General features: G+C 49.0%; 1 protein-coding gene across 1 annotated transcript in view; it reads right to left on the reverse strand.

Moving 5' to 3' along the window:
- The window catches only part of LOC149439029 (high affinity cationic amino acid transporter 1-like), a 38,835-nt gene extending 17,061 nt beyond the window's left edge, over positions 1 to 21,774 (reverse strand). Inside the window, exons 1-5 of the mRNA XM_089659561.1 lie at positions 21,610 to 21,774; positions 8,869 to 9,040; positions 6,802 to 6,911; positions 4,846 to 5,068; positions 2,780 to 2,919 (exon numbers count right to left, since the gene is read on the reverse strand). Coding sequence (XP_089515687.1) covers positions 2,780 to 2,919; positions 4,846 to 5,068; positions 6,802 to 6,911; positions 8,869 to 9,040; positions 21,610 to 21,724 — 760 coding nt within the window. The 5' untranslated portion in view covers positions 21,725 to 21,774. The remainder of the gene's footprint in view (positions 1 to 2,779; positions 2,920 to 4,845; positions 5,069 to 6,801; positions 6,912 to 8,868; positions 9,041 to 21,609) is intronic.
- Positions 21,775 to 27,511: the final 5,737 nt, after the last annotated feature.

Raw genomic sequence — 27,511 nt, forward strand, 5'->3', positions numbered from 1 at the left:
TCCAATCCCCTCCATATCATGTGACTCAGGCGTTCCAATCCCCTCCATATCATGTGATTCAGGTGTCCCAATCCCCTCCATATCATATGATTCAGGTGTTCCAATCCCCGCCATATCATGTGATTCGGGTGTTCCAATCCCCTCCATATCATGTGATTCAGGTGTTCCAATCCCCTCCATATCCTGTGATTCAGGTGTCCCTATCCCCTCCATATCATGTGATTCAGGTGTTCCAATCCCCTCCATATCATGTGATTCAGTTGTTCCAATCCCCTCCATATCCTGTGATTCAGGTGTTCCAATCCCCTCCATATCCTGTGATTCAGGTGTTCCAATCCCCTCCATATCATGTGATTCAGGTGTTCCAATCCCCTCCATATCATGTGATTCAGGTGTTCCAATCCCCTCCATGGACACAGGTGTATACAATCCATCCCCTAGGCATGCAGACGGCTTCTACAAACATTGGTGAAAGAATGGGTCGCTCTCAGGAGCTCAGTGACTCCAAGCGTGGTCCCGTGATAGGTGGCCACCTGGGCAATAAGTCCATCCGTGACATTTCCTGGCTACTAAATATTCCACGCTCAACTGTTAGTGGGATTATAACAAAGTAGAAGCAACTGGGAACAACAGCCACTCAGCCACCAAGTGGTAGGCCACGTCACATGACAGGGCGGGGTCAGCGCATGCTGAAGCGCACAGTGCGCAGAAGTCGCCAACTGTCTGCAGAGTCAATAGCTAAAGACCTCCAAACTTGGTGTGGCCTTCAGATGAGCCCAACAACAGTGCGTAGAGAGCTTCATGGAATGGGTTTCCATGGCCGAGCAGCTGCATCCAAGCCTTCCATCACCAAGTGCAATGCAAAGCGTCGGATGCCGTGGTGTAAAGCACGCCGCCACTGGACTCTAGAGCAGTGGAGACGTGTTCTCTGGAGTGACCAATCATGCTTCTCTGTCTGGCAATCCGATGGGCGTGTCTGGGTTTGGCGGTTGCCAGGAGAATGGTACTTGCCTGACTGCATTGTGCTAAGCGTAAAGTTTGTTGGGGGGATTATGGTGTGGGGTTGTTTTTCAGGGGTTGGACTTGGCCCTCTAGTTCTAGTGAAGGGAACTCTTAAGGTGACATTTTGGATAATTTCATGCTCCCAACTTTGTGGGAGGAGTTTGGGGATGGCCCCTTCCTGTTCCAACATGACTGCCCCCCAGTGCACAAAGCAAGGTCCATAAAGACATGGAGGAGCCAGTTTGGGGTGGAGGAACTTGACTGTCCTGCACAGAGTCCTGACCTCAACCCCATAGAACACCTTTGGGATGAATTAGAGCGGAGACTGCGAGCCAGGCCTCCTCCCCCGACATCAGTGCCCCTCCCCCGACATCAGTGCCTGACCTGACAAATGTGCTTCTGGAAGAATGGTCCAACCTTCCCATAGACACCCTCCTAAACCTTGTGGACGGCCTTCCCAGAAGAGTTGAAGCTGTTATAGCTGCAAAGGGCGGGGCCAACTCATTATTGAACCCTACGGACTAAGACTGGGGGGCCATTAAAGTTCATGTGTGTGGAAAGGGCGGGGCCAACTCAATATTGAACCCTACGGACTAAGACTGGGGGGGCCATTAAAGGTCATGTGTGTGGAAAAGGCGGGGCCAACTCAATATTGAACCCTACGGACTAAGACTGGGGGGGCCATTAAAGGTCATGTGTGTGGAAAGGGTGGGGCCAACTCAATATTGAACCCTACGGACTAAGACTGGGGGGCCATTAAAGGTCATGTGCGTGGAAAGGGCGGGGCCAACTCAATATTGAACCCTACGGACTAAGACTGGGTGGCCATTAAAGGTCATGTGCGTGGGAAGGGCGGGGCCACCTCAATATTGAACCCTACAGACTAAGACTGGGAGGCCATTAAAGGTTATGTGCGTGGAAAGGGCGGGGCCAACTCAATATTGAACCCTACGGACTAAGACTGGGGGGCCATTAAAGGTCATGTGTGTGGAAAGGGTGGGGCCAACTCAATATTGAACCCTACGGACTAAGACTGGGGGGCAATTAATGGTCATGTGTGTGGAAAGGGCGGGGCCAACTCAATACTGAACCCTACGGATTAAGACTGGGGGGCCATTAATGGTCATGTGTGTGGAAAGGGCGGGGCCAACTCAATATTGAACCCTACGGACTAAGACTGGGGGCCAATTAAAGGTCATGTGTGTGGAAAGGGCGGGGCCAACTCAATATTGAACCCTACGGACTAAGACTGGGGGGGCCATTAAAGGTCATGTGCGTGGAAAGGGCGGGGCCAACTCAGTATTGAACCCTACGGACTAAGACTGGGGGCCAATTAAAGGTCATGTGTGTGGAAAGGGTGGGGCCAACTCAATACTGAACCCTACGGATTAAGACTGGGGGGCCATTAATGGTCATGTGTGTGGAAAGGGCGGGGCCAACTCAATATTGAACCCTACGGACTAAGACTGGGGGCCAATTAAAGGTCATGTGTGTGGAAAGGGCGGGGCCAACTCAATATTGAACCCTACGGACTAAGACTGGGGGGCCATTAAAGGTCATGTGCGTGGAAAGGGCGGGGCCAACTCAATATTGAACCCTACGGACTAAGACTGGGGGGCCATTAATGGTCATGTGGGTGGAAAGGCCGGCCAACCAATACTTGGGGCAATGTGGAGTATTTTGGCCATACACCATGGTCAGTATGTTCCTGTCGGCATATATAGGGTTGCCTGGGTGTGACCTGGGGCCACGTATTTGTACCTCCATGTATCCCCACCTGATAGGATTCCAGACACGATGGTGGCGATCAGTGGCGTCTTGGTCCTCTTGTTGACTTTCGCGAGGAACCTGAAGAGCAGCCCATCTTCAGCCATGGCATATATGATCCGCGGCATAGGAAACATGGAGCCCAGCAAGCTGGAAAGCAATGGAAAGACAAGATCAGAAGCTTCTCCATGGCGCATGCACGGGGCGTGGCAGAGAAGGTCCTCAACCAGCTGTGGGATCTCCTTGGATTTCACTCAAAAGGTCATCCTGATGAACTTAAAATTCAAAAATGATGAGCTGCAGTCCATTCATAATTATTTTTATGAATGGACTGCATGTAGACATTATGAATGAGGGCTGGATGTAAATCAAATTAAGATTCTAATGAATCAGAAACAGCCATTTGTTTTTTTATGAATGGACTGTATGCGCATGGTACAACTGAGGGCGGGGCTTCACAGGGAACTTACATAAACTTCATTGTCCATTCATAGTTTTGTTTTTTATGAATGGACTGTGTGCATTTGTTATAAATGTGGGAAGATCTTTACGAGAAACTTGAATTAGGATTCCAATTAATGAGATGCAGTCCATTCACAATTTTTTTTTTTTTTTATGAATGGACTGTATGCGCATGGTATAACGGAGGGCGGGGCTTCACAGGGAACTTCAATTAACTTCAGTTTCTAATGAATGAGATAAAGTCCATTCATAGTTTTGTTTTTTTATGAATGGACTGTGTTCATTTGTTAGAATCCTAATTTAAGTTTCTCGTAAAGACCTTCTTACATTTATAACAAATGCACACAGTCCATTCATAAAAAAACAAAACTATGAATGGACTTTATCTCATTCATTAGAAACTGAAGTTAATTGAAGTTCCCTGTGAAGCCCCGCCCTCCGTTATACCATGCGCATACAGTCCATTCATAAAAAAGAAATTGTGAATGGACTGCATCTTATTAATTAGAATCTTAATTTAAGTGTCTAATTAATAAGATGCAGTCCATTCACAATTTTTTTTTTTTTATGAATGGACTGTATGTACATTATGAATGGGTCAAATCTGGATTCCTGGTCAAATGTGTGTCAGACAATTTTATGAATCTACTATGATTTATGAATCTACAGTGAATGTAAATCATCTTACACTTCTAATGAATGAGCTGCAGTCCATTCATAATTCTCCCCATTCATAATTCCTATGAATGGACTGGATATGCATTCTATGAATGAGGGTTGGTTACTCTAATGAATGAGCTGACTGTATATACATGTTATAGATGAGGGCAGGTCTTCACAGTGAATGTAAATCAACTTACACTTCTAATGAATGAGCTGCAGTCCATTCATAACATGAAGATGCAGTCCATTCATAACATGAAGATGCAGTCCATTCATAACATGAAGATGCAGCCCATTCATAACATGAAGATGCAGCCCATTCATAACATGAAGATGCAGCCCATTCATAACATGAAGATGCAGCCCATTCATAACATGAAGATGCAGCCCATTCATAACATGAAGATGCAGCCCATTCATAACATGAAGATGCAGCCCATTCATAACATGAAGATGCAGCCCATTCATAACATGAAGATGCAGTCCATTCATAACATGAAGATGCAGTCCATTCATAACATGAAGATGCAGTCCATTCATAACACGACGATGCAGTCCATTCATAACATGAAGATGCAGTCCATTCATAACACGACGATGCAGTCCATTCATAACACGAAGATGCAGTCCATTCATAACATTTATGAACTGACTTTACCTACATGGTACAAATGAGGGCAGGCCATTTAAATGAACTTAAAATCAGCTTAAGATTCTAATGAATGAGCTGCAGTCCATTCGCATTTTTTATGGATGGACTGCATGTATACGTTATGAATGGGTCATTCATGTTCATTGTAAAATTTGAGTCAAATTTGGATTTGTGGTCAGGACACACAGTAAATACAAAGCTGACTACTAGTGAGGATGGGGGGGGGGGGGGGACTCAAAATAAGTGGCAGTTTAACTCCGGATACAAACATTTGTTCATTTGTTGCCGCTTTCCGTTACCTTGTTGAGAGGGCGCAGAGGCACCCAACGGAGACCACGTAACTGGCCGGCTCCCAGCCCACGTATCGAAACGCTTCGGGAATGGGGCTCTCTTTGCTCAGCAGGAAGTACGGCATCATCAGTGTCAGCGCCGCAGACACACCGAAGTACGCCACGAAGCACACCAGGAGGGAGACGATGATCCCGATGGGGATGGAGCGCTGGGGATTCTTCGCTTCTTCCCCTGCAACAAAAGATGTATTTTCAGAACTGTTTATAAAGAAGAAAATTATATATATATACATATACATACACACACACATACATACTCCATATATATATATAAAAAAATAAATAAATAAAATGCATACTCCATATATAAATAAATAAATAAATAAATAAAATGCATACTCCATATATATAAAAAAAATATAAATATATATATATAAAAATAAGATACATACTCCATATATATATAAAAAAATAAATAAAATACATACTCCATATATAAATAAATAAATAAATAAATAAAATGCATACTCCATATATATCCAAAAAAAAAATAAATAAATAAAATGCATACTCCATATATGTATATAAAAAAAAAAATAAAATACATACTCCATATATATATAAAAAAAAAATAATTAAAATACATACTCCATATATATATATATATATATATATATAAAAAAAAAATAAAATAAAATGCATACTCCATATATATAAAAAATATATAAATAAATAAAATGCATACTCCATATATATATATAAAAAAAAATAAAATACATACTCCATATATATAAAAAATATATAAATAAATAAAATGCATACTCTATATATATATACATATATATTTAAAAAATATATATATATATAAAAATAAGATACATACTCCATATATATAACAAAAAAATAAATAAAATACTCCATATATATATAGATATGTATATATAAAAATAATATAAATAAATAAAATACATACATATATATATAAAAAAAAAAAAAAATATATATATATATATATATAGATAGATAGATAAATAACTAAAATACATATTCCATATATATAAAATAAATGTAAACCTTCCATATCCCCCGTCAGGTTACTGGCTTTAGGCGACACGCAGAGAGGAAACAAATCCTCCTATATAGGTTGTATCCGTTTATCTGCAGCCGTCTCTCCCCTACAGCCTCCTTATACACACAGATCTGAACTCCAACAGGCAGGGGGCAGTGATCTGATGTCAGAGAGCTGAGTGTAATCTGAGACCTGAGCGGAGGGAAAAGACAACACCCTCCCCTCTCTGCACAGTCTCATAGGGAAATAACTGTGTGCTGGATGGGGGGCTTTCCCCTAGGATTCTGTGGTGTCGGGGTAACCTGTCAGAAGTGATTCATGCAGATCGTAGAGGAATGAGAGAGCAAGCAGCAATCGCACTACGCTTCGGATTGAGGCAAATACAAACTATAGAGGGATGTGCTTTGTTCATTTCAGAGGTTTGCAACCACTAAGATATATAAACACCAGAGACGGCCAATCTGGTTGTCCAACTTGGGGGATCAGGGAGGATTTCATGAATTCGATGTAAACGTGAAGTGAAATATGGGATGGTACTGACCCCTCCGACGTGTTAAGGGCCACGTTGTGTAATGTTTGTTGAGAGAACTTGATTTAACTTCCTGTTCTAGGAAATACATTTTACAGTTCTACCTCCAACAGCCAATCGGGGAAGTGACATTTCCCAACACCGAGCACAGTTACTGTATCACACAACTAAGATGAGAGGAGTGCGAGGACATTCGAGGACATTCGAGGATATTCGAGGACATTCGAGGACATTCGAGGATATTCGAGGATATTCGAGGACATTCGAGGATATTCGAGGACATTCGAGGACATTCGAGGATATTCGAGGACATTCGAGTGGATGAAGGCATCGAGGAGGGCGAGTAATCCAACATTAGCAATGTTACCTGTGGTTGCAATGCAGTCGAATCCTACAAAAGCGTAAAAACAGATGGCTGCCCCCGATACCACTCCTCCGAATCCAAAAGGAGCAAATCCCCCCGAACCAAAAGGAGAGCTGAAAGGAGAAAAAAAGGAAAAGAGATGTTACGTTTTTTCTTATGGAAGTCCCATAGATATAACTAAATGGCCAAACGATTGTGGACACCTGACCACCACAACACGGCCATTAATAGCCCACTTTGTGGCTACACCATCCTCCACTCTTCTGGGAAGATTTTGGAGGGTTCCTGGGGGAATTTGTGCCCATTTGTGAGGTCTGGTACTGATGTTGGATGAGAAGACCTGCCTCACCATCGGGGTTCCAATTCACCCCAGTAGGATTGAGGTCAGGGCTCCTGAGTTCCTCCACTCTTCTAGGAATTCTTTCCAGAAGATCTTGGAGGGTGTCTGTGGGAATTTGTACCCAATTATGAGGTCAGCTACTGATGTTGGATGAGAAGACCTGCCTCACCATTGGCATTCCAATTCACCCCAAAGGTGCTCAGTAAGGTTGAGGTCAGGGCTCTTGAGTTCCTCCACTCTTCTAGGAAGACTTTCCACAAGATTTTGGAGGGTGTCTGTGGGAATTTGTGCCCATTTGTGAGGTCCAGTCCTGATGTTGGATGAGAAGACCTGGCTCACCATCGGGGTTCCAATTCATCCCAATGGGGTTGAGCTCAGGGCTCTGTACATGACACTCAAGTTCCTTCATGACCTCAAACCTGAGCACCTTTGGGGTGAGAAGGCTTCATGCCAGATGTGTTCTGTAGGGAGAAGGACATATACTGATGTTGGGTGCAAAGACCTTATACCAAAAGTAGGGTTGAGGTCAGAGTTCTGTGCAAGACACTGGAGTTCCTCCTTGACCTCAAACCTACTGAGCACCTTTGGGGTGAGAAGGCCTCATGCCAGATGTGTTCCGTAGGGAGAAGGACAGGTACTAATGATGGGTGAGAAGACCTTATACAAAAAGTAGGGTTGAGGTCAGGGCTCTGTACAGGACACTGGAGTTCCTCCACACCAAACTGGTCCTCCATGTCTTTTTGGAGCTGGCTTTGTACATGGGGGACAGTCATGGAGGGGACAGAAAAGGGTCTTCACCAAACTGGTCCTCCATGTCTTTATAGAGCTGGCTTTGTACATGGGGGACAGTCATTGGGGGACAGAAAAGGGTCTTCACCAAACTGGTCATCCATGCCTTTATGGAGCTGGCTTTGTACACAGGGGGACAGTCATGGGGGGACAGAAAAGGGTCTTCACCAAACTGGTCATCCATGTCTTTATGGAGCTGGCTTTGTACACGGGACAGTCATGGGGGGACAGAAAAGGGTCTTCACCAAACTGGTCATCCATGTCTTTATGGAGCTGGCTTTGTACACGGGGGGACAGTCATGGGGGGACAGAAAAGGGTCTTCACCAAACTGGTCATCCATGTCTTTATGGAGCTGGTCTGTTCACAGGGGGACAGTCATGGGGGGACAGAAAAGGGTCTTCACCAAACTGGTCATCCATGTCTTTATGGAGCTGGCTTTGTACACGGGACAGTCATGGGGGGACAGAAAAGGGTCTTCACAAGGCTGGAACAGCACAATTGTCTCCAATGTCTTTGTATGATGGAGGATTACCAGGAGCCTTCACTGGAGACCCCTGACCTCCATCATTTTGGAGACGCGTCCATATAATGTGCATAAGAGGGGTTCACATACTTTTTCTTATATTAGGGGTGATGTCAGGTGCCTTTGACCATGCAGTATACCTGCCCCGCATCGGCTTTACATCACTGACTCTACTGAAGGGCAAAGAGTGAAGGAAAAACATATTCTGGATCTGTTCAGTAGAGCGTCCAAGGACTTTCCTCCTGGACCCTTCACTGGAGACACCTGAACTCCATCATTGGAAGGGGGGGGAGGGGTTCACATACTTTTGACCATGGTCTGTGTGCTGGTCGGGTCTCCGCATACTTTTGGCCACATACTGTAGGTCGGTGAAATGGACTCGTCTGCCTGGAAGAAGAAGTCGCTGATTGCTGTTACCTGCTGTTATATATTTTGGATAAGTTGTTATAATCCTCTTGATCGAGTTTCCAGTTTTTCAAGTCGCCTTTGAAGAAACCCGACAGGACGACAAACGCCAAGACCAGCAGATTGATGGCGGTGAAGATTTTATTCACCAGGGCCGACTCGCTGACACCGACGGCAAGAAGAACTGCGAAGGGAAAACATGAAAGTCATCCCGACAATCCCACAAACAGAAGAGGCTTTTACATCGAATACATGGAGGGGGCCGGGGGGGCGGAGCTCCGGGTCGTATACCGAGCAGGCACTGATGGAAGCATGTACTAGAAATTCTGATCTACAATGAGACGTCCATGGATGACCCCGCCCCCCTCGGGTACGCAAGGCCCCCGCACTGGCTCAGCTGTATAGAAAAATGGACAGAGACTATTATGTGAATGAAGAGTATAAATACAATGTAACAATGATGTGAATGAAAAGTATGAATACAATGTAACAATGATGTGAATGAAGGAGTGTAAATACAATGTAACAATGATGTGAATGAAGGAGAGTAAATACAATGTAACAATGTGAATGAAGAGTATAAATACAATATAACAATGATGTGAATGAAGGAGTTTAAATACAATGTAACAATGATGTGAATGAAGGAGTGTAAATACAATTTAACAATGATGTGAATGAAGGAGAGTAAATACAATGTAACAATAATGTGAATGAATGAGAGTAAACACAATATAACAATGATGTGAATGAAGGAGAGTAAATACAATGTAACACTGATGTGAACGAAGACTATAAATACAATATAACACTGATGTGAATGGAGGAGTGTAAATATAATGTAACAATGATGTGAATGAAGGAGAGTAAATACAATGTAACAATGATGTGAATGAAGGCATGTAAATACAATGTAACAATGATGTATATGAAGGAGTGTAAATACAATGTAACAATGATGTAAATGAAGGAGAGTAAATACAATGTAACAATGATATGAATGAAGAATATAAATACAATGTAACAAAGATGTGAATGAAGAAAATAAATACAATGTAACAATGATGTGAATTAAGGAGTGTAAATACAATGTAACAATGATATGAATGAAGAATATAAATACAATGTAACAAAGATGTGAATGAAGAAAATAAATACAATGTAACAATGATGCGAATGAAGGAGTGTAAATACAATGTAACAATGATGTGAATGAAGGAGTGTAAATACAATGTAACAATGATATGGATGAAGGAGAGTAAATACAATGTAACAAAGTGGCGCCATAAGATGACAGTTACAAGTTACCTCTAAGATGTGTTACTATTCATACTTTATGACCATAAAGCACCCTCCCCCCCCACCCTCACACCTGCCCCCCCACCCATCATTCCTCTGCTGATTTTTGATTGACATTTCTTCCTTTCTTCCTTTGAATTGCGGATTGGAATGACGGCGGTGACACTCCGGTGTCAGTGAATGGATGAGTGGCCAGGTGGGTGACGGTTATTCTCTAGAGGAGTTCCGGAACCATTGAATCTTCTCACACTTGACTGGCTCCCCCCCCTCCCCCGACTCCTCTGTATGGAACGTCAGCTTTGCGGTGAGCGGCACCCATTGATCTGGTATAATTGCAGCGTAGGGGGTTGTTGAACCCGCCGGCTCCTCTCTGATAATCGCTCTCCGCTTACATGGAAGCGCCAGCAGCTGGCGGCCTTCCCAAGGTGCTGCGATAATGGAGGCCGTGCTGCGCAGGAGGCAGCGGAGCGATGAAAGCCGCCCATAACGATTCACAGAACGATCGCACTTCAGGGAAATATCAGGAACTTCACCATTTCTAGCTTTATATACAAAAATATCATTTTTTCTGTATCATTTGCAAATCGCAGAGATACCACCGCGGGCGGGAGAGCGGGATGGCGGGAGAGCAGGTGGGCAGCGGGAGAGCGGAAGACCGGGAGGGCGGGAGAGCGGGACAGCGGGAGAGCAGGAGGGCGGGAGAGCGGAAGACCGGGAGGGCGGGAGAGCGGGACAGGGGGAGAGCAGGCGGGCAACGGGAGAGCGGGACGGCGGGACGGCGGGACAGCGGGAGAGCAGGAGGGCGGGAGAGCGGAAGACCGGGAGGGCGGGAGAGCGGGACAGGGGGAGAGCAGGTGGGCAGCGGGAGAGCGGAAGACCGGGAGGGCGGGAGAGCGGGACAGGGGGAGAGCAGGTGGGCAGTGGGAGAGCAGGACAGGGGGAGAGCAGGCGGACGGCGGGAGAGCGGGACAGCGGGCAGGTGGGAGAGAGGGACAGCAGGAGGGCGGAAGAGCGGGAGGGCGGGAGACAGCCAAAAAAGATGATGATCCGGAGTACTGCTTTAGGCAGCTGAACGCGGCTTGGGCGGCGTTGAGGATTCTCCGGAGTTATGCGATACCTAGGTGCACCCCAAGCAGGGGCGGACTGACCCGAGGGCCTGGGGTCATTAGGGGGCCCCATGAGATGCCCCTGGTACCTTTTTATAAGCTTTTTTGAGTTTGGGCAAGGACACAGGGGCCCCATGATCCCCTATTGCCCAGGGGCCCCATGAGTTTTCAGTCCGCCCCTGGCACAAGTCTCCTCCTCCTAGGATACGGCTGATGGCGACCGTTCTCAACACCTAAAGCCCTAAAGTGATGTCAGAGGTGCAGAGTCAGAGTCGTATCGTGGGTGCCGCGACAGCGAAGACGACGTCCACACCCAACCTTCCTCTGCATCAGCCTCGCTCAACCATCTCTACACAGAGGGACCCCCAAAATTACATTCCGGTGTCAGGGAACCTCCCCGCTACAAAGTCCTATATCTCCAACCTATGAGACATTAGTGTGGGGGTCAGTGGGAAGAATGTCCCTTACATTGGGGGTCAGTGGGAAGAATGTCCCTTACATTGGTGGTCAGTGGGAAGAATGTTTCTTACATTGGTGGTCAGTGGGAAGAATGTCCCTTACATTGGGGGTCAGTGGGAAGAATGTCCCTTACATTGGGGGTCAGTGGGAAGAATGTCCCTTACATTGGTGATCAGTGGGAAGAATGTCCCTTACATTGGTGGTCAGTGGGAAGAATGTTTCTTACATTGGTTGTCAGTGGGAAGAATGTCCCTTACATTGGGGGTCAGTGGGAAGAATGTCCCTTACATTGGAGGTCAGTGGGAAGAATGTCCCTTACATTGGTGGTCAGTGGGAAGAATGTCCCTTACATTGGGGGTCAGTGGGAAGAATGTCCTTTACATTGGGGGTCAGTGGGAAGAATGTCCCTTACATTGGGGGTCAGTGGGAAGAATGTCCCTTACATTGGTGGTCAGTGGGAAGAACGTCCCTTACATTGGTGATCAGTGGGAAGAATGTCCCTTACATTGGGGGTCAGTGGGAAGAATGTCCCTTACATTGGGGGTCAGTGGGAAGAATGTCCCTTACATTGGGGGTCAGTGGGAAGAATGTCCCTTACATTGGGGGTCAGTGGGAAGAATGTCCCTTACATTGGGGGTCAGTGGGAAGAATGTCCCTTACATTGGTGATCAGTGGGAAGAATGTCCCTTACATTGGTGGTCATTGGGAAGAATGTCCCTTACATTGGTGATCAGTGGGAAGAATGTCCCTTACATTGGTGGTCAGTGGGAAGAATGTTTCTTACATTGGTGATCAGTGGGAAGAATGTCCCTTACATTGGAGGTCAGTGGGAAGAATGTCCCTTACATTGGTGGTCAGTGGGAAGAATGTCCCTTACATTGGTGGTCAGTGGGAAGAATGTCCCTTACATTGGTGGTCAGTGGGAAGAACGTCCCTTACATTGGTGATCAGTGGGAAGAATGTTCCTTACATTGGTGGTCAGTGGGAAGATTGTCCCTTACATTGGTGGTCAGTGGGAAGAATGTCCCTTACATTGGTGATCAGTGGGAAGAATGTCCCTTACATTGGTGGTCAGTGGGAAGAATGTTTCTTACATTGGTGGTCAGTGGGAAGAATGTCCCTTACATTGGGGGTCAGTGGGAAGAATGTCCCTTACATTGGTGGTCAGTGGGAAGAATGTCCCTTACATTGGAGGTCAGTGGGAAGAATGTCCCTTACATTGGTGGTCAGTGGGAAGAATGTCCCTTACATTGGTGGTCAGTGGGAAGAATGTCCCTTACATTGGGGGTCAGTGGGAAGAATGCCCCTTACATTGGGGGTCAGTGGGAAGAATGTCCCTTACATTGGTGGTCAGTGGGAAGAATGTCCCTTACATTGAGGGTCAGTGGGAAGAATGTCCCTTACATTGGTGGTCAGTGGGAAGAATGTCCCTTACATTGGGGGTCAGTGGGAAGAATGTCCCTTACATTGGGGGTCAGTGGGAAGAATGTCCCTTACATTGGGGGTCAGTGGGAAGAATGTCCCTTACATTGGTGGTCAGTGGGAAGAATGTTTCTTACATTGGTGGTCAGTGGGAAGAATGTCCCTTACATTGGGGGTCAGTGGGAAGAATGTCCCTTACATTGGGGGTCAGTGGGAAGAATGTCCCTTACATTGGTGGTCAGTGGGAAGAATGTCCCTTACATTGGGGGTCAGTGGGAAGAATGTCCCTTACATTGGGGGTCAGTGGGAAGAATGTCCCTTACATTGGTGGTCAGTGGGAAGAATGTCCCTTACATTGGGGGTCAGTGGGAAGAATGTCCCTTACATTGGAGGTCAGTGGGAAGAATGTCCCTTACATTGGTGGTCAGTGGGAAGAATGTCCCTTACATTGGTGGTCAGTGGGAAGAATGTCCCTTACATTGGGGGTCAGTGGGAAGAATGCCCCTTACATTGGGGGGTCAGTGGGAAGAATGTCCCTTACATTGGTGGTCAGTGGGAAGAATGTCCCTTACATTGGTGGTCAGTGGGAAGAATGCCCCTTACATTGGGGGGTCAGTGGGAAGAATGTCCCTTACATTGGGGGTCAGTGAGAAGAATGTCCCTTACATTGGTGGTCAGTGGGAAGAATGTCCCTTACATTGGTGGTCAGTGGGAAGAATGTCCCTTACATTGGGGGTCAGTGGGAAGAATGTCCCTTACATTGGTGGTCAGTGGGAAGAATGTCCTTTACATTGGGGGTCAGTGGGAAGAATGTCCCTTACATTGGGGGTCAGTGGGAAGAATGTCCCTTACATTGGGGGTCAGTGGGAAGAATGTCCCTTACATTGGGGGTCAGTGGGAAGAATGTCCCTTACATTGGGGGTCAGTGGGAAGAATGTCCCTTACATTGGTGGTCAGTGGGAAGAATGTCCCTTACATTGGTGATCAGTGGGAAGAACGTCCCTTACATTGGGGGTCAGTGGGAAGAATGTCCCTTACATTGGTGGTCAGTGGGAAGAATGTCCCTTACATTGGTGATCAGTGGGAAGAATGTTCCTTACATTGGTGGTCAGTGGGAAGAACGTCCCTTACATTGGTGATCAGTGGGAAGAATGTCCCTTACATTGGTGGTCAGTGGGAAGAATGTTCCTTACATTGGTGGTCAGTGGGAAGAATGTCCCTTACATTGGTGGTCAGTGGGAAGAATGTCCCTTACATTGGTGATCAGTGGGAAGAATGTCCCTTACATTGGTGGTCAGTGGGAAGAATGTCTCTTACATTGGTGGTCAGTGGGAAGAATGTCCCTTACATTGGTGGTCAGTGGGAAGAATGTCCCTTATATTGGGGGTCAGTGGGAAGAATGTCCCTTACATTGGGGGTCAGTGGGAAGAATGTCCCTTACATTGGGGGTCAGTGGGAAGAATGTCCCTTACATTGGGGGTCAGTGGGAAGAATGTCCCTTACATTGGGGGTCAGTGGGAAGAATGTCCCTTACATTGGTGGTCAGTGGGAAGAATGTCCTTTACATTGGGGGTCAGTGGGAAGAATGTCCCTTACATTGGGGGTCAGTGGGAAGAATGTCCCTTACATTGGGGGTCAGTGGGAAGAATGTCCCTTACATTGGTGGTCAGTGGGAAGAATGTCCCTTACATTGGTGGTCAGTGGGAAGAATGCCCCTTACATTGGGGGTCAGTGGGAAGAATGTCCCTTACATTGGGGGTCAGTGGGAAGAATGTCCCTTACATTGGTGGTCAGTGGGAAGAATGTTTCTTACATTGGTGGTCAGTGGGAAGAATGTCCCTTACATTGGGGGTCAGTGGGAAGAATGTCCCTTACATTGGGGGTCAGTGGGAAGAATGTCCCTTACATTGGGGGTCAGTGGGAAGAATGTCCCTTACATTGGTGGTCAGTGGGAAGAATGTCCCTTACATTGGTGGTCAGTGGGAAGAATGCCCCTTACATTGGGGGGTCAGTGGGAAGAATGTCCCTTACATTGGGGGTCAGTGAGAAGAATGTCCCTTACATTGGTGGTCAGTGGGAAGAATGTCCCTTACATTGGGGGTCAGTGGGAAGAATGTCCCTTACATTGGGGGGTCAGTGGGAAGAATGTCCCTTACATTGGGGGTCAGTGAGAAGAATGTCCCTTACATTGGGGGTCAGTGGGAAGAATGTCCCTTACATTGGGGGTCAGTGGGAAGAATGTCCCTTACATTGGGGGTCAGTGGGAAGAATGTCCCTTACATTGGGGGTCAGTGGGAAGAATGTCCCTTACATTGGGGGGTCAGTGGGAAGAATGTCCCTTACATTGGGGGTCAGTGGGAAGAATGTCCCTTACATTGGGGGTCAGTGGGAAGAATGTCCCTTACATTGGGGGGGAGTCGGTGGGAGGAATGTCCCTTACATTGGGGGGGTCGGTGGGAGGAATATCCCTTACATTGGGGTGTCAGTGGGAAGAATGTCCCTCACATTGGTGGTCAGTGGGAAGAATGTCCCTTACATTGGTGATCAGTGGGAAGAATGTCCCTTACATTGGTGGTCAGTGGGAAGAATGTCCCTCACATTGGTGGTCAGTGGGAAGAATGTCCCTCACATTGGTGGTCAGTGGGAAGAATGTCCCTTACATTGGTGGTCGGTGGGAGGAATATCCCTTACATTGGGGGGTCAGTGGGAAGAATGTCCCTTACATTGGGGGTCAGTGGGAAGAATGTCCCTTACATTGGGGGGGGTCAGTGGGAAGAATGTCCCTTACATTGGAGGTCAGTGGGAAGAATGTCCCTTACATTGGGGGGGGTCGGTGGGAGGAATGTCCCTTACATTGGGGGGGTCGTTGGGAGGAATATCCCTTACATTGGGGGGTCAGTGGGAAGAATGTCCCTTACATTGGTGGTCAGTGGGAAGAATGTCCCTTACATTGGTGGTCAGTGGGAAGAATGTCCCTTACATTGGTGGTCAGTGGGAAGAATGTCCCTTACATTGGGGGTCAGTGGGAAGAATGTCCCTTACATTGGGGGTCAGTGGGAAGAATGTCCCTTACATTGGTGGTCAGTGGGAAGAATGTCCCTTACATTGGGGGGTCAGTGGGAAGAACGTCCCTTACATTGGTGGTCAGTGGAAAGAATGTTCCTTACATTGGTGGTCAGTGAGAAGAATGTCCCTTACATTGGGGGTCAGTGGGAAGAATGTCCCTTACATTGGTGATCAGTGGGAAGAATGTCCCTTACATTGGTGGTCAGTGAGAAGAATGTCCCTTACATTGGTGATCAGTGGGAAGAATGTCCCTTACATTGGGGGTCAGTGGGAAGAATGTCCCTTATATTGGGGGGTCAGTGGGAAGAATGTCCCTTACATTGGTGGTCAGTGGGAAGAATGTCCCTTACATTGGGGGTCAGTGGGAAGAATGTCCCTTACATTGGGGGTCAGTGGGAAGAATGTCCCTTACATTGGTGGTCAGTGGGAAGAATGTCCCTTACATTGGGGGTCAGTGGGAAGAATGTCCCTTACATTGGGGGTCAGTGGGAAGAATGTCCCTTACATTGGGGGTCAGTGGGAAGAATGTCCCTTACATTGGGGGGGTGTCGGTGGGAGGAATGTACCTTACATTGGGGGGGTCGGTGGGAGGAATATCCCTTACATTGGGGGTCAGTGGGAAGAATGTCCCTTACATTGGTGGTCAGTGGGAAGAATGTCCCTTACATTGGTGGTCGGTGGGAGGAATATCCCTTACATTGGGGGTCAGTGGGAAGAATGTCCCTTACATTGGGGGGTCAGTGGGAAGAATGTCCCTTACATTGGGGGTCAGTGGGAAGAATGTCCCTTAGATTGGGGGTCAGTGGGAAGAATGTCCCTTACATTGGGGGGGGTCAGTGGGAAGAATGTCCCTTACATTGGAGGTCAGTGGGAAGAATGTCCCTTACATTGGGGGGGGTCGGTGGGAGGAATATCCCTTACATTGGGGGGTCAGTGGGAAGAATGTCCCTTACATTGGTGGTCAGTGGGAAGAATGTCCCTTACATTGGTGGTCAGTGGGAAGAATGTCCCTTACATTGGTGGTCAGTGGGAAGAATGTCCCTTACATTGGGGGTCAGTGGGAAGAATGTCCCTTACATTGGGGGTCAGTGGGAAGAATGTCCCTTACATTGGTGGTCAGTGGGAAGAATGTCCCTTACATTGGGGGGTCAGTGGGAAGAACGTCCCTTACATTGGTGGTCAGTGGAAAGAATGTTCCTTACATTGGTGGTCAGTGAGAAGAATGTCCCTTACATTGGGGGTCAGTGGGAAGAATGTCCCTTACATTGGGGGTCAGTGGGAAGAATGTCCCTTACATTGGGGGGTCAGTGGGAAGAATGTCCCTTACATTGGTGGTCAGTGAGAAGAATGTCCCTTACATTGGTGATCAGTGGGAAGAATGTCCCTTACATTGGGGGTCAGTGGGAAGAATGTCCCTTATATTGGGGGGTCAGTGGGAAGAATGTCCCTTACATTGGTGGTCAGTGGGAAGAATGTCCCTTACATTGGGGGTCAGTGGGAAGAATGTCCCTTACATTGGGGGTCAGTGGGAAGAATGTCCCTTACATTGGTGGTCAGTGGGAAGAATGTCCCTTACATTGGGGGTCAGTGGGAAGAATGTCCCTTACATTGGGGGTCAGTGGGAAGAATGTCCCTTACATTGGGGGTCAGTGGGAAGAATGTCCCTTACATTGGGGGGGTGTCGGTGGGAGGAATGTACCTTACATTGGGGGGGTCGGTGGGAGGAATATCCCTTACATTGGGGGTCAGTGGGAAGAATGTCCCTTACATTGGGGGTCAGTGGGAAGAATGTCCCTTACATTGGTGGTCGGTGGGAGGAATATCCCTTACATTGGGGGTCAGTGGGAAGAATGTCCCTTACATTGGGGGGTCAGTGGGAAGAATGTCCCTTACATTGGGGGTCAGTGGGAAGAATGTCCCTTAGATTGGGGGTCAGTGGGAAGAATGTCCCTTACATTGGGGGGGGTCAGTGGGAAGAATGTCCCTTACATTGGAGGTCAGTGGGAAGACTGTCCCTTACATTGGGGGGGGTCGGTGGGAGGAATGTCCCTTACATTGGGGGGGTCGGTGGGAGGAATATCCCTTACATTGGGGGGTCAGTGGGAAGAATGTCCCTTACATTGGGGGTCAGTGGGAAGAATGTCCCTTACATTGGGGGTCAGTGGGAAGAATGTCCCTTACATTGGGGGTCAGTGGGAAGAATGTTCCTTACATTGGGGGTCAGTGGGAAGAATGTCCCTTACATTGGGGGTCAGTGGGAAGAATGTCCCTTACATTGGGGGTCAGTGGGAAGAATGTCCCTTACATTAGGGGTCAGTGGGAAGAATGTCCCTTACATTGGGGGTCAGTGGGAAGAATGTCCCTTACATTGGGGGTCAGTGGGAAGAATGTCCCTTACATTGGGGGGTCAGTGGGAAGAATGTCCCTTACATTGGGGGTCAGTGGGAAGAATGTCCCTTACATTGGGGGTCAGTGGGAAGAATGTCCCTTACATTGGTGGTCAGTGGGAAGAATGTCCCTTACATTGGTGATCAGTGGGAAGAATGTCCCTTACATTGGGGGTCAGTGGGAAGAATGTCCCTTACATTGGGGGTCAGTGGGAAGAATGTCCCTTACATTGGTGGTCAGTGGGAAGAATGTCCCTTACATTGGGGGTCGGTGGGAGGAATGTCCCTTACATTGGGGGGGTCGGTGGGAGGAATATCCCTTACATTGGGGGGGGTCGGTGGAACCTAGGAACCTCTGGAGGAGCCCTAGGGGTCCATGGATCCCTGGTTGAGAAGTCCTGCTCACTTCCTGTTATAGGGTGACAACGCTCAGTCCCATTTGTACTCCTGTGTTGTCACCCTGTCACATGGGCTTAGTGGCCCTTTCAGCACGCACTGTATACCTCCAGTATTAGGTGCCCCCCTCCCCCAATGCCAACAAAAGCTATTCCTACCCCAGATAATTCGTCTGTCATATTCCTGCGGGTTCGGTCATTCGTTGCTCCGATCACCAGACAGGAACATTCATTAGTGTAATGAGGCCATTATTTCTCATTATTTCTCGGTGAAGTCGGCTGTCAATTAACGGATCCGAATAGAAAATGTCAGCAAAGAAACAAACAAGAGGAAGCCGTGCCGGGAACAGCCCCACAGGAGGCGGCCGTACATTGTGGGGTCCCTGCAGGGGGGTGAGAGGTCCGTCCACTACGGGGACTACAGTGACAGGTGGAGCCTGGTGGGCTCAGTGACTACAACCACCGGAACTCAGACCAGGGATGGTGGGAACCCCTCATAATGGGCACAGCGGGCGTACAGACCTGGCAACTCAACACAGGGATGGTGGGAACCCCTCATAATGGGCACAGAAGGTGTTCAGACCTGGGAACTAGGCACAGGGATGGTGGGAACCCCTCATAATGGGCACAGCGGGTGTACAGACCCGGCAACTCGGCACAGGGATGGTGGGAACCCCTCATAATGGGCACAGCAGGTGTACAGATCCAGGCACTAGGCACAGGGATGGTGGGAACCCCTCAATGGGCACAGGCACTCAGCACAGGGATGGTGGGAACCCCTCATAATGGGTATAGCGAGCGTACAGACCCGGGAACTCAGCACAGGGATGGTGGGAACCCCTCATAATGGGCAGAGCAGGTGTAAAGATCCAGGAACTCGGCACAGGGATGGTGGGAACCCCTCATAATGGGCACAGCGGGTGTACAGACCCAGGAACTCAGCACAGGGATGGTGGGAACCCCTCATAATGGGCACAGCGGGCATACAGACCCGGGAACTCGGCACAGGGATGGTGGGAACCCCTCATAATGGGCACAGTGGATGTACAGACCCGGGAACTCAGCACAGGGATGGTGGGAACCCCTCATAATGGGCACAGTGGATGTACAGACCCGGGAACTCAGCACAGGGATGGTGGGAACCACTCATAATGGGCACTGCGGGTGTACAGACCCGGCAACTCGGCACAGGGATGGTGGGAACCCCTCAATGGGCACAGGCACTCAGCACAGGGATGGTGGGAACCCTTCATAATGGGTATAGCGAGCGTACAGACCCGGGAACTCAGCACAGGGATGGTGGGAACCCCTCATAATGGGCACAGCGGGTGTACAGACCCGGAAACTCAGCACAGGGATGGTGGGAACCCCTCATAATGGGCACAGCGGGTGTACAGACCCGGCAACTCGGCACAGGGATGGTGGGAACCCCTCATAATGGGCACAGAAGGTGTTCAGACCCGGGAACTAGGCACAGGGATGGTGGGAACCCCTCAATGGGCACAGGCACTCAGCACAGGGATGGTGGGAACCCTTCATAATGGGTATAGCGAGCGTACAGACCTGGGAACTCAGCACAGGGATGGTGGGAACCCCTCATAATGGGCACAGCGGGTGTACAGACCCGGGAACTCAGCACAGGGATGGTGGGAACCCTTCATAATGGGCACAGCGGGCATACAGACCCGGGAACTCGGCACAGGGATGGTGGGAACCCCTCATAATGGGCATAGCGAGCGTAAAGACTTGGGAACTCAGCACAGGGATGGTGGGAACCGCTCATAATGGGCACTGCGGGTGTACAGACCCGGCAACTCAGCACAGGGATGGTGGGAACCCATCATAATGGGCACTGAGGGTGTACAGACCCGGGAACTCAGCACAGGGATGGTGGGAACCACTCATAATGGGCACACTGGGTGTACAGAGCTGGGAACTCAGCACAGGGATGGTGGGAACCCCTCATAATGGGCGCACTGGGTGTACAGACCTGGGAACTCAGCACAGGGATGGTGGGAACCCCTCATAATGGCACAGCGGGCGTACAGACCCAGGAACTCAGCACAGGGATGGTGGGAACCCCTCATAATGGGCGCACTGGGTGTACAGACCCAGGAACTCGGCACAGGGATGGTGGGAACCCCTCATAATGGGCACAGCGAGTGTAAAGAACAGGGAACTCGGCACAGGGATGGTGGGAACCCCTCATAATGGGCACTGAGGGTGTACAGACCCGGGAACTCAGCACAGGGATAGTGGGAACCCCTCATAATGGGCACACTGGGTGTACAGACCCGGGAATTCGGCACAGGGATGGTGGGAACCCCTCATAATGGGCGCACTGGGTGTACAGACCTGGGAACTCAGCACAGGGATGGTGGGAACCCCTCATAATGGGCACAGCGGGCGTAAAGACCCAGGAACTCAGCACAGGGATGGTGGGAACCCCTCATAATGGGCACAGCGAGTGTAAAGAACAGGGAACTTGGCACAGGGATGGTGGGAACCCCTCATAATGGGCACAGCGGGCGTACAGACCCAGGAACTCGGCACAGGGATGGTGGGAACCCTTCATAATGGACCCGGCTTGTTCAACCAATTAGGATGGGGATAACTCACTGGTTAGCAGGATGACCAGCATCAGAGCGAAGAAGTCGGGATATTCGGCCAGCACATGCGGGACTTTGAAGGCGATTCTCTCTTTGAAGAAGCTGCTGATCACTTTCCCGATCATGTCATCGAAGTTGGAGCTCCACGCTCTCGCCACGCTGGCGGTGCCTGAAATCAGAAAATATTCCGTTTTCAATTCATGGAAAAACATTAAAATTTCTACATTAGAGTGACTGTTCACAGGACTCGGCTACCCCTGCGCAGGAGTCCTCTACATCCGACACTTCCTGGAGTGTCAGACACCTTTGTATACTGACGTGTACCATGGTTCCTCCCGCTGACCCAAGAGGAGGAGGAGACTCAGATGGAAAGGGCGGGACTGTGATAATAATGGGGGATGGTAACGCCACGGAAAGTGACTGGAGTAATGGGACTGCAGGAACAGTTAACAGGGAACAATGTGTAAACCTACTACAGGGCAACTTACTACTAGAAGCCCCAACTAGGAATGATGCTCTGCTGGACCCGGTCATCTCCAACCATGCAGAGCTCATCACGGATGTCCATATAAGAGAACATCTGGGTAGCCGTGACCAGAACATGACTTCATTTATTGTTGGATGTAAACAGCGAGCACATACGAGGAAAATAATAATGCTCAGCTTTAAGAGAGCTAATTTTCCAAGGCATTGTAACATGACAACATGGGGGACATTTCAGGGGGAGGGGGATACATTGTAACATGACAACATGGGGGACATTTCAGGGGGAGGGGGATACATTGTAACATGACAACATGGGGGACATTTCAGGGGGGGAGGAGGAATACATTGTAACATGACAACATGGGGGACATTTCAGGGGGGGGGGATACATTGTAACATGACAACATGGGGGACATTTCAGGGGGAGGGGGATACATTGTAACATGACAACATGGGGGACATTTCAGGGGGAGGGGGATACATTGTAACATGACAACATGGGGGACATTTCAGGGGGAGGGGGATACATTGTAACATGACAACATGGGGGACATTTCAGGGGAGGGGGATACATTGTAACATGACAACATGGGGGACATTTCAGGGGGGAGGAGGAATACATTGTAACATGACACATGGGGGACATTTCAGGGGGAGGGGGATACATTGTAACATGACAACATGGGGGACATTTCAGGGGAGGGGGATACATTGTAACATGACAACATGGGGGACATTTCAGGGGGAGGGGGATACATTGTAACATGACAACATGGGGGACATTTCAGGGGGGGAGGAGGAATACATTGTAACATGACAACATGGGGGACATTTTGGGGGGGGGATACATTGTAACATGACAACATGGGGGGGGGGAATACATTGTAACATGACAACATTGGGGACATTTTGGGGGGGGGAATACATTGTAACATGACAACATGGGGGACATTTTGGGGGGGGGGGGAATACATTGTAACATGACAACATGAGGGACATTTCAGGGGGGAGGGGAATACATTGTAACATGACAACATGGGGGACATTCGGGGGGGGGAATACATTGTAACATGACAACATGGGGACATTTCGGGGGGGGGAATACATTGTAACATGACAACATGGGGGACATTTCAGGGGGGCGGGGATACATTGTAACATGACAACATGGGGGACATTTCAGGGGGGGAGGGGATACATTGTAACATGACAACATGGGGGACATTTCGGGGGGGGGGAATACATTGTAACATGACAACATGGGGGACATTTCGGGGGGGGGGAATACATTGTAACATGACAACATGGGGGACATTTCAGGGGGGAGGGGGAATACATTGTAACATGACAACATGGGGGACATTTCAGGGGGGGGGAATACATTGTAACATGACAACATGGGGGACATTTCAAGGGGAAGGGGGATACATTGTAACATGACAACATGGGGGACATTTCAAGGGGGGAGGGGGATACATTGTAACATGACAACATGGGGGACATTTCAGGGGGGGGGGAATACATTGTACATGACAACATGGGGGACATTTCAGGGGGGGGAATACATTGTAACATGACAACATGGGGGACATTTTGGGGGGGGGAATACATTGTAACATGACAACATGGGGGACATTTTGGGGGGGGGGAATACATTGTAACATGACAACATGGGGGACATTTCGGGGGGGGGGGGGGGAATACATTGTAACATGACAACATGGGGGACATTTCAGGGGGGGAGGGGATACATTGTAACATGACAACATGGGGGACATTTCGGGGGGGGGGAATACATTGTAACATGACAACATGGGGGACATTTCGGGGGGGGGAATACATTGTAACATGACAACATGGGGGACATTTCAGGGGGGAGGGGGAATACATTGTAACATGACAACATGGGGGACATTTCAGGGGGGAGGGGGGAATACATTGTAACATGACAACATGGGGGACATTTCAGGGGGGAGGGGGGAATACATTGTAACATGACAACATGGGAGACATTTCAGGGGGGAGGGAATACATTGTAACGTGACAACATGGGAGACATTTCAGGGGGGAGGGGAATACATTGTAACATGACAACATGGGGGACATTTCAGGGGGGAGGGGAATACATTGTAACATGACAACATGGGAGACATTTCAGGGGGGGGGGGGAATACATTGCAACATGACAACATGGGAGACATTTCAGGGGGGAGGGGAATACATTGTAACATGATAACATGGGGGACATTTCAAGGGGGAGGGGGATACATTGTAACAGTGACAACATGGGGGACATTTCAGGGGGGGGGGAATACATTGTAACATGACAACATGGGGGACATTTCAGGGGGGGGAATACATTGTAACATGACAACATGGGGGACATTTTGGGGGGGGAATACATTGTAACATGACAACATGGGGGACATTTTGGGGGGGGGAATACATTGTAACATGACAACATGGGGGACATTTCGGGGGGGGGGGGAATACATTGTAACATGACAACATGGGGGACATTTCAGGGGGGGAGGGGATACATTGTAACATGACAACATGGGGGACATTTCGGGGGGGGGGAATACATTGTAACATGACAACATGGGGGACATTTCAGGGGGGAGGGGGAATACATTGTAACATGACAACATGGGGGACATTTCAGGGGGGGGGGAATACATTGTAACATGACAACATGGGGGACATTTCAAGGGGGAGGGGGATACATTGTAACATGACAACATGGGGGACATTTCAAGGGGGAGGGGGATACATTGTAACATGACAACATGGGGGACATTTCAGGGGGGGGGGAATACATTGTAACATGACAACATGGGGGACATTTCAGGGGGGGGAATACATTGTAACATGACAACATGGGGGACATTTTGGGGGGGGAATACATTGTAACATGACAACATGGGGGACATTTTGGGGGGGGGGAATACATTGTAACATGACAACATGGGGGACATTTCGGGGGGGGGGGGGAATACATTGTAACATGACAACATGGGGGACATTTCAGGGGGGGAGGGGATACATTGTAACATGACAACATGGGGGACATTTCGGGGGGGGGGAATACATTGTAACATGACAACATGGGGGACATTTCGGGGGGGGAATACATTGTAACATGACAACATGGGGGACATTTCAGGGGGGAGGGGGAATACATTGTAACATGACAACATGGGGGACATTTCAGGGGGAGGGGGGAATACATTGTAACATGACAACATGGGGGACATTTCAGGGGGGAGGGGGGAATACATTGTAACATGACAACATGGGAGACATTTCAGGGGGGGGGGAATACATTGCAACATGACAACATGGGAGACATTTCAGGGGGGAGGGGAATACATTGTAACATGATAACATGGGGGACATTTCGGGGGGGGGGGGGGAATACATTGTAACATGACAACATGGGGGACATTTCGGGGGGGGGGGGAATACATTGTAACATAACAACATGGGGGACATTTCGGGGGGGGGGGAATACATTGTAACATGACAACATGGGGGACATTCCGGGGGGGGGATACATTGTAACATGATAACATGGGGGACATTCCGGGGGGGGGGATACATTGTAACATGACAACATGGGGGACATTTCGGGGGGGGGGGAATACATTGTAACATGACAACATGGGGGACATTTCAAGGGGGAGGGGGATACATTGTAACATGACAACATGGGGGACATTTCAAGGGGGGAGGGGGATACATTGTAACATGACAACATGGGGGACATTTCGGGGGGGGGGGAATACATTGTAACATAACAACATGGGGGACATTTCGGGGGGGGGGAATACATTGTAACATAACAACATGGGGGACATTTCGGGGGGGGGGTACTTCAAGGCGCTGTATATATCATATTGTATACTTTTCTAACATGAGGAGTCTGAATATATTCGTGTTGATTCTTTTTTTGTATCTTTCTTTGTATTGGAGAATGAAGTGCACCGCGAGGTGAGAACGAATCGGTGAAGCGGAAGGTTTCATCGGAAGGGCGAGTCACGGGGCGAGGGGTGAGGGGCGGGGCGAGGGGCGAGTCGCGGGGCGAGGAGCGAGTTGCGGGGCGAGGGGCGAGTCGCGGGGCGAGGGGCGAGGGGTGAGGGGCGAGTCGCGGGGCGCGCCCAGCTGTACACTTTCCTCTCCACACACCGAAACCTCGCAGTTCCAGGAAGTGATTGTCGTCATTTAAAGACTGGAAACCGGATTCCAGGAGGAAATACATACAAATGGTTGAACAGGATGGACTTTTGTCCTTTTTCAGCCAGACTAACTATGTAACTGTTTAAACAGAGTAACCTGGGGGGTGACAACGGGGCGAGATCCATCTCTATACAGAGTAACCTGGGGGGTGACAACGGGGCGAGATCCGTCTCTATACAGAGTAACCTGGAGGTGACAACGGGGCGAGATCCATCTCTATACAGAGTAACCTGGAGGTGACAACGGGGCGAGATCCGTCTCTATACAGAGTAACCTGGAGGTGACAACGGGGCGAGATCCATCTCTATACAGAGTAACCTGGAGGTGACAACGGGGCGAGATCCGTCTCTATACAGAGTAACCTGGGGGGTGACAACGGGGCGAGATCCATCTCTATACAGAGTAACCAGGGGGGTGACAACGGGGCGAGATCCGTCTCTATACATAGTAACCTGGAGGTGACAACGGGGCGAGATCCGTCTCTATACAGAGTAACCTGGGGGGTGACAACGGGGCGAGATCCATCTCTATACAGAGTAACCAGGGGGGTGACAACGGGGCGAGATCCGTCTCTATACATAGTAACCTGAGGTGACAACGGGGCGAGATCCATCTCTATACAGAGTAACCTGGAGGTGACAACGGGGCGAGATCCGTCTCTATACAGAGTAACCTGGGGGGTGACAACGGGGCGAGATCCATCTCTATACAGAGTAACCAGGGGGGGTGACAACGGGGCGAGATCCGTCTCTATACATAGTAACCTGGAGGTGACAACGGGGCGAGATCCATCTCTATACATAGTAACCTGGAGGTGACAACGGGGCGAGATCCGTCTCTATACAGAGTAACCTGGGGGGTGACAACGGGGCGAGATCCATCTCTACACAGAGTAACCTGGGGGGTGACAACGGGGCGAGATCCATCTCTATACAGAGTAACCTGGGGGGTGACAACGGGGCGAGATCCATCTCTATACAGAGTAACCAGGGGGGTGACAACGGGGCGAGATCCGTCTCTATACATAGTAACCTGGAGGTGACAACGGGGCGAGATCCGTCTCTATACAGAGTAACCTGGGGGTGACAACGGGGCGAGATCCATCTCTACACAGAGTAACCTGGGGGGTGACAACGGGGCGAGATCCATCTCTATACAGAGTAACCTGGGGGGTGACAACCGGGCGA

This window comes from Staurois parvus, unplaced genomic scaffold (assembly GCF_062004578.1).
Source record: "Staurois parvus isolate SC_StPar_1 unplaced genomic scaffold, SC_StPar_1.0 ptg001163l, whole genome shotgun sequence".
NCBI lineage: Eukaryota > Metazoa > Chordata > Amphibia > Anura > Ranidae > Staurois > Staurois parvus.